The following is a 13,425-nucleotide window of genomic DNA, read 5'->3' on the forward strand; positions in this document are numbered from 1 at the left end:
GGCGCCCAGATATCTGGTCAAACATTATTCTGTGTATTCCTCTGAGGGTGTTTTTGGATGAGCTTAGCATTTAAATGGCTACACTCCCTAATGTGGGTGTGCCTCATGCAATCACTTGAAGGCCTGAAACAGAACAAAATGACTGATCCTCTACAGGGTAAGAGAGATTTCCTCCAGCCTATCTTTGCACTGGGACAATCAGTCCTTTCCTGCTCTCAGACTCAATTGAAGTATCGGCTCCTCCTGGGTCTCAAGGCTGCTAGCCTTCAGACTGGAACTATACCATCAGCTCTCTAGTTTGCTGACTCACCCTGCAGATTTTGGGACTTATCAGCTTCCATCACTGCATGAGCCAATTCCTTGTAATAAATCTCGTTCTCTCTATCTGTATACATCCCATTGGTTCTGTTTCTCTGGAGAATCCTGATTAATACCCTGGGAAACACCAAACATAAGATTTCTCTTCTATGATAGCATTTAAACATTCAGAAATGGCTATTATGCCTCCCTAAAATTTTCTTCCCAAATATCTTCGTCTCCTCCTCTGAAGGAAATTATCTTAATATGGCATTAAGAACTGGGCACAATTCTCCACCTGTGACTTTACAAGAGCAGGTTTTTGTAGAACTGCTCCTGCCTCATGTCTGGACACTATACTTAATGTTATTTCCAGGTGTTAATGTAACATATTATATAATGAAAACTTAGCCTTTCAACTCTGTAAACCTCACGTTTTCTCAGGGAATTTTCCACAGTTAAGTTAGGTCATTTTATTAGACACGTTTTTCTTATCACTTGCTATTTTTGTGGACAAGGAAAAAAATTATTTTGGAAATAAACATGACTATGGCTTGACATTCTGTGTAGATGTTGCTACTACCAAGACATTGAAATCAATACAATGACAATATTCTGAGACTAAGAGATGGATTGAATAGATGCTTCATTAAATTGAATACATTAAGACAATGCCCAAGTTAAAAGTTTCCAAGCCATTTTTAAAAATAAGAAACAAGTATAAAAATATCACTAAATGTTACCTTTGTTTGATAAATTTGTTGTGGCTCAGGTGGGAGGGATGTAGACAGTTCATGACTGAAGTGAAGCAATGTTACCTTTGTTTGATAAATTGGTTGTGGCTCAGGTGGAAGGGATGTAGACAGTTCATGACTGAAGTGAAGCAAAAAGACCATAGTGGTTTATCATGTTTACCAGCCTTTGAAAATTCCTAAAATAATTAAAATGTTAGGTTTTCCCCTATCTGGCTCTTGGTTGAACATTTACAATCTTAAATTTTTGAGATGGTCTTAAAGCATGAATATAAAATTGCATAAATGAAAGAATATTTTACTGCAAGTCAAAAAATACCTTCCTTAAATCTTATCTGAAAAAAATTAAGACTAGACTTATCTTTCAAAATTCAAAAGACTCAAAAAGTTTGGAGCCAAGAAATTTAGCATACACTCACTTCACAGATATTTAATGTCAGGTACTAGGCTGGGTTTTAATTATTGTGTTGTGAACAAAACAATGATCCTTTCCTTCATGGAGTTTCTAATCCAGAGAGGGAAGAAACAATAAACACAGAAGCAAACAAACACTGCTAAGTGCTATATGGGAAAGTAACAGAATTTTGAAAGAGAATACTGGGTGTTCACTAATTAAGGTTGGATTCTCAGGAAAGCCTTTTGTTGGAGGTGGCATCTTAAATGAGAACTGAAAGATGAGGAAAAGCCAAAAGAACCATCATAGGGAAAAACATTTTAACCAGAAGGAACATGATGGTGAAGATAATGAGATAAAAGAAAGATTGGTCTACAAGAAACAAAGAACCTATGGTGCTGGAATTTAGTGCAGTAAGCAAGGGAAAGATGGTTTCAGATGAGAATGTAGATATTGAGGAAGGGTCAGTCACTCAGAAGCTTGTAAGTCAAATTAGGAAGTGTGGAGAATTTTCCTGGTGCAATGAGAAGTCTTTGAGTATTTTAAAGCACAGAATAATATAATCCAATTGACATCTTGCAAAGACGACTCTGGCTACTGGGTAGAAAATAAGTTGGAGGGAATCAAGGGTAAAAATAAGAGGACCAATAGCAAGACTGCTACAATGATTCAGGCAAGAAGTCATGGTGGTTTAGAGAAGATTGGTGGCAGTGGGCTGGAGAGAAGTGAAAGGCTTTGATAAAAATCTGGCAAGTAGAATGGATGGTACTTGACAATAGATTGGATGGGAGGAGGGTGAGGGAGAGGAAGCTGTCAACAGTTAATCCTAGGATTCTGGCTGGATAGTGAGATTAAGGAAGCTGAAAAGGAAACTCACTTGTGAGGGAAAAATTGATAATAAGTTTTGAGAAAATTAAGTTTAAGATGCTTTTGAAACATCAAAGTAGATATGCCAAGAAAAGTGCGATGTACATCAATCTGGAGCTTAAAAGAGATCTGAGCTGGAGCTATACATTTGGAGATCATTGGAATAAAGATGTTATGTAAAGAGAGATCCTTTGTGACCTTTCTGAGAACAGTGTCAGTAGACTTGGGAGATGGGTAGGCAGGGTCCAGAATCCAGTGGATTGAGGGGAAGTTGAGGCTACAGACAACAGATATATACCATTATTTCAAGTAGTTTTGAGAAAAAGGAAGTAGAGAGATTAGGAAAAGCTGAAGGGGAGGTGGGAGGGTAGAGTAGAGGTGTTTTGTGATGAGAGGAGTTTTCAGCTTGTTTTTAGGCTGTGAAAAAAGAGGTAGCAGAGAGGGTGAGACTGAGGATGTGAAAGATCAGGGCTGGAGGTGTGTGTGAATTTGAGAAAATCAACTACCAGAGGAGGAAGAAGGGGGTCAGGGTCAGCTTATAAAAGGAAGAGGAGCACCCCTTCCTCTTAAATACAGGGGGCTAACTTAGAATGGTGAGGATATAAGGGCATTTAGAAGAAGATGGGTGAGACAGCTGAGAGATTTCAGAACCGAAATGGATTCTATTTTTTGGGGGGGTGGGGGAGGTACTGAGAGGTGGCATTATCTGCTGACAGTGAGGGTAAGATTAGGGTTGAGATTTTCTTCAATAGTTGCTGCAGAAAATATATAGGAAGAGGCATTAGACTCCTTCATGATTGTTGTCCCAAAGCCTTTCTATATTTCCATGAGGCTTGTGGCTATCAAACCTTTATGTGATAGCTTTATTGATTTCAAATTCCAAATCCTCTTAATACTAAATTCCTTGATTGATTTTTTTCCATGTGCCATTAACTCATTAGCATCCCAGGGCTATGAAGCTATTAATGTGCTCCAAGTTCAAGGAAGTTTTCAATTTAACAAGGCTTTATGGCCTTCCTCCTTTTACTAGAGTAGATGACGTTAAAGAAAGGCAAAACATCTTTAATTTGTTTCAAAGGACCTGACCGAGGAAAACATTTCCCCATCCTTGGGATTGTAATGGAAGAGAATACAAACTAGTAAATTTTTTAAGGTAGGTAAAGTTTCTACTATATTGGTTACAAAAGTATGATTGATTCAATCTTATATTAGTGAAATGTCTACTTTATCATTCCTTTTCCCCAACTGACACTAGAACCACTCATTTGTAATCACTTTAAAGCTCAGTTATGGTCTTCATAAAATGCCAGTTCAGGGAGATCTGTTTCAGCAAATAATGTAACACATGTTTTTTCTTGAAGAGTTAAAAAATAGATAACAGATTCAGTATTTATTAACACTTAGCAGCATGTTGATTATGTACTTAGGCAGGAATAAGCAAAGCTCATTTGGACTCCATATAATTGCCATATGCTACTTTGTCATTTGAAGTTATTACCCTTAAGATTTAAGATCTCTTTACATTGGTTTATCTATTGTTAAGAAGGGATACATCTTAAGGAAAGTATTAGAGCTAAGCAATGTTGTTATTTGAGGCTTAAATTTTTTTTTTTTTTTTTGGTAACGTCAATGGAATCAGGACTATTTGGTTTCCTGCATCCACAGACTACCTTTTATCCACAGTTGCAATCATTTGACCCTTGCCCTAAGAGCTAAATTCTGCTTCAGCTTCTGGGATCGACTCTAACCTTTATCGGGGATAATTTTAGGAAATATAGACCAGTCTTTGGTTGATTCAGCATCCTCAATCTAGCTGGGAGTTGTTCTGATTGGTGCTATACTTCTAATCATTGACGTTCTGCTTCCTTGCTCAGCAGTTGATTACAGGATTCTATTATAGAGAATATATTACCTGGGCTTGAATCCTCACTTTACCAGTATCCTTGCCTTGTTGCCCTCGGTAAGTTATTTTACTTCTCTGAGACTCAGATACATTATCTCTTAAATGCTGTTAGAAAGACTTCTGTTACAGAGGTGTTTTGTTAATGCCTAGCTTTTGTCTGGCAAATAGAAGGCAGTTCCCTGTTTTTTCCCTTTCCCCCAAGTTCCTGTCTTCATACACTCCTCATTACACAAATTCTTGCAGGCCTGAGTTTCTGCTTTGCTTTAGGTAAACATCTTTAGGGACTAGAGTTCTGTGATCTACTGCTGGATCACTTTATGATGGTCACTGTCTGCCTACAGTCCTATATATTAACTGATCTTAGGGTCCCAGTTACCATGCCTCATCCATCTGCCCAGATAACTGATTGCATCTTACTGAATTGCCTCAATGATGGTCATATGCCTGGGTCACTACTTATTGCCTGACACCATATCTTATGATGACTTTGGACTCTCTGATTGTTTTGGCACCCCTCATCCCTGCTCTGCAAAAGTTATGTTTAATTCTGCCTCATTTATAGTTTTGGACATTGTACGATATGATAAATGGACCTAAAAGTCATCTATTTTCTAATATGAATAAAGAAAATTGCCTTCTTAAAGAAAAATGTAAACCTATAATAATAGAAAGACTCAATATGCATTATAAAATAAAATATGCATTTTGGGAGAAAATGTTGATAATTTTAGCACTTGTAATTTATGCACAGAATCAATTCAAGTACTCATCAAAATTCATTCTTCAAGTGAATGATGTAAACATAAGATCTTGGAATTTTGACAGACCGTCATATCCTTCCGGCATAGGCAAAGGTAAAAAATCACAATCAATGGAAGAGAGGTCAAGGGTAAAAGATAACTTATATGAATGAGCATCCTTCTCTTTCCATGTCAGTTTCAAAAGCTAATGATTTACTCGCTTAGATAAAGTTCTGTCTTATTTATAAAATATTATTAACCAGTAATAAATGACTGAGTTTATATTTCATTCCTATAGTTTGAATTTGGTTGTCATTGGCATTTAAACCAAAAGTCACCATTAATACTTTCATATATTAATAACTTTCAGCCAATGTATTTATATAATACATTTTAAAATTAGAATATTAATTAAAGAATAGCTCATGAATGTTATTCATTCCAGGTTCTAGTGGTACTAGATTAATGTCTAGGTCTGAATCTATACATCTACATAAGCATCTTTATCTATTTCTATGTCTGTATTCAGTAAAACTAGAAAATGAATGTAATTACTTAATAATCAGACAATGGGGAATACATTTATTGTTTAATAATATTAGAGGATCACCTGGAATTTTCCCATTTTTCTTTACCATTTTGATGTTTAGATCTGGAAAACATTTTAAATGATCTAAGTAAGTATCTGTCTATTCTCACATTACATTAAGTGGCATTGCAATGCTCTTAATTACCTATTGCACTTTCTGTGCCCCTGAAAACCAGGAAATAGCCTTGGCCTGGGGCTTCCCTGGTGGCGCAGTGGTTGAGAGTCTGCCTGCCAATGTAGGGGACACGGGTTCGAGCCCTGGTCTGGGAGGATCCCACATGCCGTGGAGCAACTAGGCCCGTGAGCCACAACTACTGAGCCTGCGCACCTGGAGCCTGTGCTCCTCAACAAGAGAGGCCGCGATCGTGAGAGGCCCGCGCACCGCAATGAAGAGTGGCCCCCGCTTGCCGCAACTGGAGAAAGCCCTCGCACAGGAACTAAGACCCAACACAGCCATAAATAAATAAATAAATAAAAATAAAATTAAAAAAAATAATAGCCTTGGCCTGGTATTCACAATACATGGGATCAAATGTCTGCATATTGATGGTTGAGAAACAATGAAACCAAGATAATCAATCAGATTAAAACTTAGTGACTAAAATATTCTAACTGTTAAGAAAGCAATCAATGAAAAAACAGCTCAAGAGGACAAAGCTAAACCACAAGCCTCATGAATACCATTTATCTTCTTGTTCTTCCCATGAAGAAAGACAATTGCACACAAGATTTTACCATAGTGTTTTTCTAAAAGACAACAATTTACGGTCCTTCAGGCGGACAGACTATAGAGCCAAAAACAATCTCACAAAGTCTTTTCACATTGAAATATTTTTGCTCTCTTATTAACGCAGCTTGGGTATTGGAAGGTCTTAGGAGAAATTCGATTCTGAGAAGGAGAAAGCATGAGTTTATAAATTGTCCAGCTAAAATAAGTGGACTTTCCTTAATGGTTCAAAAAGATAATTGCATTGAAATGAACCTTAAGCCTCCAGTACAGAGGAAAATGTTACTGTGAACCCTTTGAAAGGTTGGCAGGGTAGTGTGGCTAAAAAATATCCCGGTATCAATTACTCAGTACAAGGTGGAATTTAATTGGGTCAAGCAAACATCCCTCTTTTTTGTTACCCTGCCCAAGTAACTCACAACTTTCAATCTCCAGGGTGCAGTTTTGTTCATCCAGAGGGTATCTTCGTAAATCCATCATACACGCAGCTGTGGTTGTGATCCTGTCAGAGTGAGAGAGAGAAAAGACAACATCATAATGACGATGACTTTCAGTTCCAGGCTTCCCAGCCCTGAATCATGCCTACCAGTTGGCATCAAAATTTTGTGATTAAAAATTCTGAAAGCAGGCAGATTGAATTTGAGTCTTTCTTTGCTGCTCACTAGCGGTGAGAGGTTGAGCTAGTTAATTTATCTCCAGGAGTCTCAGTCCCCTTATCAATCAAAAAACCAACGGCATAGAATGGCTGTGAGGATTAAAAGAGATAATACATGAGAAGCCCTGAGCCCAGTGCTTCATACTTAGTAAGTGCCCCACAAATGATGGCTATTATTATAGCTATTATTATCCCAGGCCCTTCCTTTATTTACTAGCCTCCTAGCAATGTCTTTGCTGGGATCTGCAGCAAGTCTGGCTTTATGAGGAGGAGAACATCTATGTTGTGTGTCAAAGCCCACCTTCCTCTCCTGCTACAACCTAATGATAAAACAACAAAAGCAACAGCAACAACAAAATTCGTCTTTCATGGCTTTTGATGCCTCACACTCCCCACTATTAGGGACATTTGTCAGATTCACCTCTGAGGCCCTGGTCTACCTATATTCAGTAGAGAGCATATAACCAGTAAAGAAACATTATCCTAGGATCAGTGTTTACACCATATTTACCAACTCCAGTTTAGCTTATGTATCTATGCAAACCCAAGGATCCTGACTCTAGATATCCTACCTGGGTTTCCACTACCCCTCCGTTTTCTCGTGCCTGGGCTGGTTTTCTGGACTGTGGTGTCTGAGAGTAACTTAAATTCACATGGCTCGTCCACTCATACAAACATTTGATATCACGCTGGAATTGACAAAATACTTCTCTTAAAAAAAACTATTTACACGGTCCCTTTTCACAAAGTAATGTATAATCAAAATTTTAAAAATTCAAAATTCAAATTTAATAATAAGCTTCCTTTCTACCTTAAGCCACAGGAGCTACAACATTGGCAAATTTCCATACATACTCTGAATGCAAATAGAAGCCCAGCTATATCTTCTTATGGGGGAACTTCTTAAGAAGACTACCGCATACCCTGTTCTGAACCTAGCTTGTTTTCATTGACAGTGTATCTTGGATTTGGTTCTATATTAGTAAATAATAAGCTATTTGTAAAAAAATTTACTGCAGTGTATTGAGTTGTATGGAAATGCCATAATTTGTTTGCATAATCACTCTGTAGGGGGCATTTATGTTGTTTCATATCTTCTACTTTTACAAATAAAGATGCTGTGAATATACTGGTACACTCTACTATATCTGACTACGTTGACTGGCTATTTCTATAAAGGGAATTGTTGAAAGAAAAAAGGTATATGCATTTTAAATTTTGCCACATTGCTGCTCATAGAGGTTGAGCCAGTTTACGCCCTCATCAACAGTGTATGTAAATTTGACAAAGTTCTTTTCATACCTTTGTTTTTTGAGGCTGTCAAGGCAAGTTATTGTTTCGGTCATTTGTGTTAACCTGACAGGCACCTTCTTCCTAAAAACATTACTAGGAATAACCCTAGACCTTCCCAATTTCTCTTTGGCTTTCTTTATGAAAGATAAAAGTGAAGATTCTCTTTGAAGACTTTCTTAGACAGGATGTTGGTCAATTAATCAGATTGATCTGAGCATTAGGCAAGAGCAAAAGGAATTTTAAAGTTTAATTAAAAAATTTTTAAAGTGTTTTACAAAAACTTTGAAGACTGGCTGTATTCCAGAATTTAGGACATAAAAGGATTTTACTAGGGCTTCCCTGGTGGCGCAGTGGTTGAGAGTCTGCCTGCCAATGCAGAGGACACGGGTTCGGGCCCTGGTCTGGGAGGATCCCACATGCCGTGGAGCAACTAGGCCCGTGAGCCACAATTGCTGAGCCTGCGCGTCTGGAGCCTGTGCTCCGCAACAAGAGAGGCCGCGATAGTGAGAGGCCCGCGCACCGCGATGAAGAGTGGCCCCCACTTGCCGCAGCTGGAGAAAGCCCTTGCGCAGAGGCGGGGACCCAACACAGCCATAAATTAATTAATTAATTAATTAAATTAAATTTAAAAAAAAAAAGGGTTTTACTAGATTACTTTTTGCTTCCTTCTCCCATAATCATATGACTTGATTAATTTTTTCATTTCACAATATGTCATGAATATCTTTTGTTGTCTGAAAATACAATTCCACCACATTCTTTTTATGGTCTGCAAAGTGTTTCAAACACACTCAATACAATACAATACAATAAATATTTAAAAATTGCTTAAAAACATCATCTCTCTACTATATTCTTTGTTTAATAGCTGCTTATGAATAAAAAATTGTGAAGATGTGAATATTCTCTAGGAATTACTGAAGTGTGGCCATCCTTATGATCTTATGAAGTAGTCAATTCTTTTCAACCAGGGATAGTTTTTACCAACAGGGGACATTTGACAATATCTGGAGACAGTTTTGATCGTCAGGCTGGGGGTGGAGGGTGGATACTGGGCATCTAGTGGGTGGAGGCCAGGGGTGCTGCTACACATCCTACAGTGCCCGGGACAGCGCCCAACAATTAAGAATTATCTGTTCCAAAATGTCAGTAGTGCTATGGTTGAAAAACACTGCTAAAATGGTGCTTTCAAACATTTTTCCTCTGAGGAAAATTATAATAAAATGAAATCTTATAGAGAACCTCAACATATAAAATACAAATGAAATAAGTGAAAGCCATATGTTGTTAATATAGATTTGCCATATAAGTTCAAATGTTGACATCCATTTTAATGAGCACACACATTTGAAAGCAGGAATTATGATGAGAATTATGGTCTTAAATCTCCCTCAGCACCAATTATTTTTGTGTTATATTTTATTTGTATGGTATTGAGAAAATCCTAACAAACAGGGAAACACTTGCTTCTAAAATCTTACATGACCAGGCATGGGCTACCCTGAATTAGGGGGGAATATTACCCGTCTGCTTTGTAACTGCTGCTATTATCAATGGCACCTTTGCCGATGGTTCAGATACATTAATAGGTGGTTGGTCTCTAGTAGGTACTTAGCAGTGGATTAAAAGGAAGCTTTACCTGGTGTTGCATGCTCCGCATAAGCTAACCGGGCAGCACAAATTAATATTATGATGGTCTTGAATGCATTAAAATGTGGCATAGGCTCTAGGTCCATCTACCTCGTCAGAAAGAGAAAAACAAATACCGTATGCTAACACATATATATGGAATAAAAAAAAAAAAAAAGGTTCTGAAGAACCTAGGGGCAGGACAGGAATAAAGACACAGACGTAGAGAATGGACTTGAGGACACGGGGAGGGGGAAGGGTAAGCTGGGATGAAGTGAAAGAATGGCATGGACATATATACACTACCAAATGTAAAATAGATAGCTAGTGGGAAGCAGCCGCATAGCACAGGGAGATCAGCTTGGTGCTTTGTGACCACCTAGAGGGGTGGGATAGGGAGGGTGGGAGGAGATGCAAGAGGGAGGAAATATGGGGATATATGTATATGTATAACTGATTCACATTATTATACAGCAGAAACTAACATACCATTGTAAAGCAATTATACTCCAATAAAGATGTTAAAAAACAATGTGGCATAGGACACATTACAGTGTACATGCTTATAGTTTAAAAATAATTATAATATTTAAAAATAAAATTGAAATAAGATATGTGTGGAACTGTTAAAGAGCTTTTGGGATACTTGATAACATCATTTGAGCTCCACTGGTCAGCTTTCCTCATTTAATTGACATCATTTTTAGACACATGTCATCTGGTTAGTTAACCACATCATATGAAAAGCAGGACATGTTGAATCACTGATTCACACAGTATAAGGCTCCGGAGTTTTTACAAAGCAAATTGAAAAGTCAACAAAATATTGTCTGTAAAATGAATAACGTGTCTGAGGTGTTTGGGTACTACAATTGTGAGTGGTAAAAAAACAGCTTTTGGAAAGCATAACTGAATTGACTGTCGCTATCTATCATGATTGATCTATTCAGCAATCAATAAATATGAGAAATTTAATTGATATCACCTTGGGAAACTGCACATCACACCAGAAGCTTGCCCATGACCTGATGATTTTTCAACAATGATCGCCTGTGTGAGTTCACTTCTTCTGCCCCAAATCCCATTAAGATACCAAAGAGAGTTGAGTCATCACAACACAGAAAGAGAGGAAACTTGGAACTTGAGCTTCAGGAAGTGCCTGACTTTCTCTGTAGAGCACTGACATTAGTGAAACAACTTCCTTCTTGGGATCTATCTTTTCCGAATTTTGAATTCTCAAGAGGATTTCATTGGCTCAACTTGGATTAGGTGCTAACACTCCCCAAATTATTTATTAAGGGCTGGAAGGAAAGCTACACACATACAAATATGGTCACCAGGGACCTGAAAGGGTCTCTTATCTAAGAAGAGAGGGATCATTGAGACTCACTCAGACAGGGACCCCTCTACAAGTAGGTACTCATAAATTCATGATGTGGCCCACAGAAATTTATGCAACAGAATGTCAGTCTCTGCTAATTTAAGAGTTTGGCATTTCTAGATTTTGTAATATGTATGAGTGAGTTGAGAATCCTGAGCTCTTTGTGAGAAAAATGACTAAGCCAGAATTCCCAGGTGCATCAAGAAAAAGAGAGATGTCCCCGGGCAGAGTGCTGTCCAGCTCTTGTCTTCTGGGTGTGAAGCAACAATGAACATCTCGAAGAATGACTGCTCCCTGTGTTCCATTTGTTTGCCTTGCCTAATGCAATTGCTCAGCAGTGGTTAGTCACCTCTACAACTAATTAACACATCTTCATGGAAATGTTCTCACATCGTGGCTAAAGCAGTCTGATATTCAAAATCTTCTATGGAGTCAAAGGTGCCAAAGATCACAAAACTGGATAGGTTGAGGGCTTCGAGACTGAAGCATTTTTTTGAATTTTGTTTTTAACTGTTCACACTCAAGTCATTCATTCTCAGTGTGTGAAAATATGATTATTGGCTGATAGCAAATGAAAGTATAATAGAGTAGAACCAGCGAAAGGCAAAAGTATTAACTGACTGTTTTTCTGAACTCAGACATCCCAGAGGTACGGATTCATGACAGCGTAACAGTCATGTCTTCTTTCAAAGACATTTAGAATGACTTACATTATCATCCAATTTATTGACATTTTGAAGGCTAGGTCAGAACACTGTAATAGGCTGTTAGTTAGAAACTATGGTCCCACGATACTTTGGAATGAACGGAAATCATGTTGCTGTAGTATTTATGTATTAAGGTGTATGCTGCAAGGTCACTGACCCTGAGTCACTGTAATCACAACTCGTGTGTATTTGATGTCTAAGGGTAGCATGACTCTTATTGCTGATAAGACACATCCAGAAAGTCCTGGCCCTTAAGTAGCTTAAAACCTAGCTACAAACACACACACACATACACACACATGCATACATATATACATATATGCACATATATACATATGGAGTGTGCACTTTTGTAAGTAAGAATGGGGACTTAAATGAATGAATTATGTATGTATGGTTAAGATTTTCCTATAATCTTCAATCTTATAGGGATGAGCTCTAATTTTTAATGTGATCTCTGTAGAGCATAACTGTACAATTTAATAGAATCTATATAAAAGGAATATGAGAAAGGAGAGAGGAAAAAAGCCTGAAAATGCTATATCCTAATCACACTCCTAAGATTGGTGAGATTGATAGTGAGTAGCAGTATAAGATTGACATCAGTATCACTTTGTAAAGTTTGTTTGAAGAATGTCCCATGGCTTCCTTTGGCCTCTAGGCTGTACCCTTAATCCATGCTAGACTCATCCCCCAAAGAAACCAATGAAAGATGAAGGATGGGTTAGCCTAAGTCATGACCAATGAGTACATAGATTTTTTTCCTTAGCTAACACTTACTGAGTGGTGAAAAGAATATGTATTATCTTCATAGTTGGCACCAAATTTTATTTTAGGTAAGCTACTATGTTTAGGAAAATACCTTAGTATTCGAAGGTGAAATCTTGAGAGCATGAGACATGAATGATAAAGAAACAAAAGGAGATAAACTGCTGTGAGATTTAAGGGGAATTAGGTGTGGGGAAGCAAAATGATGGAGTAGCAAAACATTCTGAAGCATGGTACTCAATTTTAAGATTTTTACATTGCTCTTATAATAAATTTTTCTTTATTTACCTAAACCACGTTCTCTCCCCAGCAGCCCCACCCCAGTAAATCCTTATGCAAATGTTTTATTTTTATTCTTGTAAAGTGGCTGAATTCCATATCTTGACAGCATTCATGGAACAGTAGTCTGTAAGATAAACCAATTCAGCAAAACCTGAACTTCAAAGCTAGAGACGGCCAAATCATGAAGCCCTTTGGGAAGCCTCAGCAACCCTGGGGAAGGTGTTGGACTCCCACAAATAATGGGTTGCGTGTTTAAGCTACTCTTACCTAGATCTTAAGGGGCAGAGTGACCTTAGCTAATATTATGTTAGAATCCTATATGACGGGTACAGTGCTAAGCACCATATTTACTGTATTGGTTACCTATTGCTCTTGTAACAAGTTACCACAAATTGAGTGGCTTAAAGCAACACAAATTTATTCTCTTACTGTCCTGGAGGT

The 13,425-nt window shown here is 37.8% G+C and overlaps 1 protein-coding gene and 1 long non-coding RNA gene across 2 annotated transcripts in view; one reads left to right on the forward strand and one right to left on the reverse strand.

The window, feature by feature from the left end:
- GABRB1 (gamma-aminobutyric acid type A receptor subunit beta1) overlaps positions 1–13,425 on the reverse strand; it is a 405,998-nt gene that overhangs the window by 84,794 nt on the left and 307,779 nt on the right. Inside the window, exon 5 of the mRNA XM_082390697.1 lies at positions 6,689–6,771. Within this exon, the coding sequence (XP_082246823.1) occupies positions 6,689–6,771 (83 nt within the window). The remainder of the gene's footprint in view (positions 1–6,688; positions 6,772–13,425) is intronic.
- LOC309628100 lies at positions 1,114–6,611 on the forward strand. Its single transcript, XR_014244161.1, has 3 exons — positions 1,114–3,031; positions 3,389–4,270; positions 5,719–6,611. It is a non-coding gene; the product is annotated as an uncharacterized lncRNA (long non-coding RNA).

Source organism: Balaenoptera borealis, assembly GCF_965194805.1.
Source record: "Balaenoptera borealis genome assembly, chromosome: 4".
Lineage (NCBI taxonomy): Eukaryota > Metazoa > Chordata > Mammalia > Artiodactyla > Balaenopteridae > Balaenoptera > Balaenoptera borealis.